Genomic DNA, 3,887 nt, shown 5'->3' on the forward strand with positions numbered 1-3,887 from the left:
GAGTCACTCGACTGGGTGCGGCCGAAATTCGGCATGCTCATCCGCGGTAAGTCCTTGTTTCTGATCTCGTATATGGACTTCCTCCTGGCCTGAACCCCCCTCACCGCCGTTTTAATTTTCCTCCAGCCCAGGTGATTGAGTTCTGCAAGGTTGAGCACCACGCAAATCCCACTGACCGCAAACATGAAGACGAGGAACACGGTTTTCTCAGTGGGTCTCGAAACGTAGCATTCAACGTCTTTGATGCAAGGGTAGCGATCGCACTCGTACACGGCAGGAACGTTGAATCCGTACAAGAAATACTGCCCCACCAAGAAACCGATCTCCAGCGCGTTCCTGAAAACCACCTGAATGATGTAAAACCTTGAGATGCCCTCTTGTCTTCTCATTTTAGATTTGGTAGTTCTCCTGGCTGAACTGGGGATCTCTTTCACTTCCAAACAGTCAGGCTCAGATTCTTTGGTGGAGTTTTCTGTGTTCTGAAGTACTCCGTTCACGATGGTGTTTTTGATCTTTTTGCTGTCGTCTCGTTTCATTGAATCGGGATCTTTGTCAAGGGACAGGTAGACCATGGAGTATCTCCGCTCCTTCTGTTTGGCCGACTGATGCACCGAATATGTGATGAAGCACAGACTGGGTGTGCAAACCATGATGATCTGGAACACCCAGTATCTGATGTGAGATATAGGGAACGCTTTGTCATAGCAAGCTTGGTTACAGCCTGGCTGTAAAGTGTTACACACGAACATGGACTGCTCGTCGTCGTACACGGTCTCTCCTACTATTGCAACGATTAGAATCCGGAAGATCACCACCACTGTCAGTAGGATCCTAAACATAAGGACACAAATATTTTAGTTCATAGTGTATCTGCTACGGTATTCTCAAGCAGTTAAGTCAAAACAAACAAAGGAATATAAAACACATAAAAATTGCAATAAATAACTAAATAAATAAATAGATTAATTTAAAAAATAAATACAAATAAAAAATGGGCATTTGTGGTTGCTAGAAATTCTAGAAAACTCTAGAAACTGTAAAAATACATTGACAACACTTAATTTTAAGGGTGCAAATTCTGCACCACTATAAATAAATAAATACATATATATATCATGTTAAAACAAGAAAAGAAGTATAAGAAAATGAAATTAAAATTCTGCTGTGATTTTTAGAAATTCACTGTAAAAACCATAACCATATATTAACTGATTTAATTTTAATATTCCAATATGAACAGTATTCCAGATAGGACTGATACTATCTACTGATACTGTTATCTGACAATATTAATATCCCAATAACTACAACGTACTAAGCTCTGCTCTGCATATACTTATACATATTGTTAAACACAAGACCACATGATGAATACAGTTTCATCAAATGTGAAAAAAATAGCAAGTGCATCCACAGTACATAAATGCGCTCAGCATACAGTACAGTGTTGTTCATTTAGATACATCACACAAAACAATATTAAGGTAGCAACAGACATGGCGCTGGATTAATGTTATATACATTAACTAAATAACATAAAATGCACTATGAATGTACATGACTGATTAGGAAAAAAAAGAAAAAGAAACAGCAGTATTTTATTGAAATGTGATGTGCCACGCGTGGATTTATACATTTGAACGCCTTTGTACGGATTTCCACCGTAAATTATAAAGTGACTTTTCATTTATGTACTGCGACTGTACATTTACTGTACATTTATTGTTGTGCCAAATATTCTACCGTTATTTTTAAGGTAATTTACTTTCAAAAACGCCACTTTTTAGTTTTTACAGTAAAATTGCACGCAATGTCTGTTAAATCTAACCTTTATTGTATATGATATGATTATTTACAGCTAACAGGTTTGAACTGTATGGTTTTCTATTCTCTAGAGTATAGACTGTGCAGATTGTCGAGGGGAGCTGTCCAGTGCTGAAACTCTCTCCATAGGCAAACGCACAAGCGCACAACATTTCTCTGAAAGCAAATCAGATCTGACATGAAACAGCAATATGTTTCCGATGGCACAGCAGCTTTGTTGGCTAAAATGTGCAGTAATAACTATAACAACAGCAACAGTAATCTTAATTCTTCCCGTCCTTTACAACGCGCACATTAAGCTCCAATAGCCAATCGCCCTCATTTAGAAGGGTCACTGCGTAATGACCTCAATATTTTTTTATTTTAATGTGCAAAGCAATCAATAAACATTTTCTACTTTTTTCCTCACCTCCCGATCATAGTAGAGTGCTGTTGGACAGCCGCCTCCAGGAGACGCTCGAGAATTGTCCATTCCCCCATGGCTGTTCATTCGGAGACGATATAACACAGTGGAGCGAGTGAAATCAAACGCGAGCTACTGTTCCGCTCCGAAGGCGAGTGTAGTATCAGGCGAGTGCATTGATTAGTCGCTGCTGTCCACCTTGTCTTCCACGCCTCGCTCGGGAGGGCGCACTCCTCTGAGGTCCTGATTAGTCTAAAGCCCTCCTATTTTCTGTCTCGCGAGCAGGACGATAGGTCGCTCTGAAGCCTGAACGGAGGGGAGTATAATGTTTGGCTCGTGCTAATCCCGCTTTAAGTAGACTGCCCCCCCTCCTCCCCTTGCGTCACGCGCAGACAGGTTGTTGGAGAGAAATCAGAACAGCAGGATGTCTCCGTTTCATTATTCTCCGAATATGCCAGAGATGCCCTGATTAATCCGTAATAAAAATCATTGGTGATAAACTCAATTCACTGGGAGACCTCCGGAGACCGGCGACACACTCACACACTCACTCACTAGCGTGACAGAATAGGAGATTAGAGTCTAGAGTTAGTGTTTGTCGAATAAACAGGGCGCGGATCATGGGGGGTAGGCTAATTAAGGCTTGAACACCGGCAAAGAAAGCCAAAAGGTCCAACGTTTTACTAATTTAGCCAGAGCGCGCTTTTTCAACTGCCGCCAAAACGCTGGCGAACAGAAGTAGAGTTTGTTGAATGAACCAGGTCACCATAGTATGGAGGCCGAAACCTGCAAAAACAATAAATAAATAAATACACTGGCCATTTCTTTGGATCTTTTGTAAAGTCACAGATACTGTACGGACAATACAGCTCAGTTTTTTAATGTATCTTGCTCTGTTAAACGGAAAAAGTGACTTTACGTAGGCCATACTGGATTAACACCATGCATTTCCTGTTAGCGGGAAAGCCGGGCCCCCAGCTATGAGACCAAGTCCATGGTTGACACCCTCTCATTAGCATGTTGTGCAGAGGAGAAAATAAATGTGGAACTACATTCAGAAATAAATGAGTGATCAAAGGAAAATAGTTAGGATGAGTTTAGCATTTCGTTAAACATTTTCCATTTGTTCACCAATTTATTTGATGTATTTGCCTACTTTAATCACGTTTAATTATTTCTATATGTATTTAAACAAGAATTTGTGTATTTATACAGACATTTATTTATTTATTTGCATATTTATTTATTTATTTGTGTATTTATTGTTTTTGCAGGTTTCGTCCTCCATACCATAGCAACAATATTACGCACGCCGCTTTACGTGGCGAATTCAGTGTTGTCGGTTTGGGGATTTTGTCTCCAAATTAGCCGCTTGCTGCTACTTGTATTCATTTAAGGTTTTATTGAAGTAATGACTTTTAAGTCATGTTTAATTAATGTTTTGTGACAAGGAGCTATTATGGCAATATATTTTTCGATAAGATAAGGATACAAGATACAAGGTATGGGACACGTTTGCAACGTTTTCTCTGTTTTTAATAAATACTGTTATGGATACCTACTGTTACCGATTGTTCAGCTGACGCAAAAAACAAACAAACAAACCAAAAAAAAAAAAAAAACTCAGAAAACAAAACCCCAATAAAACTTTTTGAAAACC

At 39.4% G+C, this 3,887-nt stretch overlaps 1 protein-coding gene across 1 annotated transcript; it reads right to left on the minus strand.

Moving 5' to 3' along the window:
• Positions 1-2: 2 nt before the first annotated feature.
• LOC107582146 (gap junction delta-2 protein-like) lies at positions 3-2,530 on the minus strand (the record flags this gene model as incomplete). Its single annotated transcript, XM_016267874.1, has 2 exons — positions 2,234-2,530; positions 3-831 (listed from the first exon to the last, which is right to left on the minus strand). Coding segments are annotated over exons 1-2 (900 nt in total), but the record flags the coding sequence as incomplete, so codon positions are not given.
• Positions 2,531-3,887: the final 1,357 nt, after the last annotated feature.

The sequence above is a fragment of the Sinocyclocheilus grahami genome, unplaced genomic scaffold, assembly GCF_001515645.1.
Source record: "Sinocyclocheilus grahami isolate Dianchi unplaced genomic scaffold, SAMN03320097.WGS_v1.1 scaffold40.1, whole genome shotgun sequence".
NCBI lineage: Eukaryota > Metazoa > Chordata > Actinopteri > Cypriniformes > Cyprinidae > Sinocyclocheilus > Sinocyclocheilus grahami.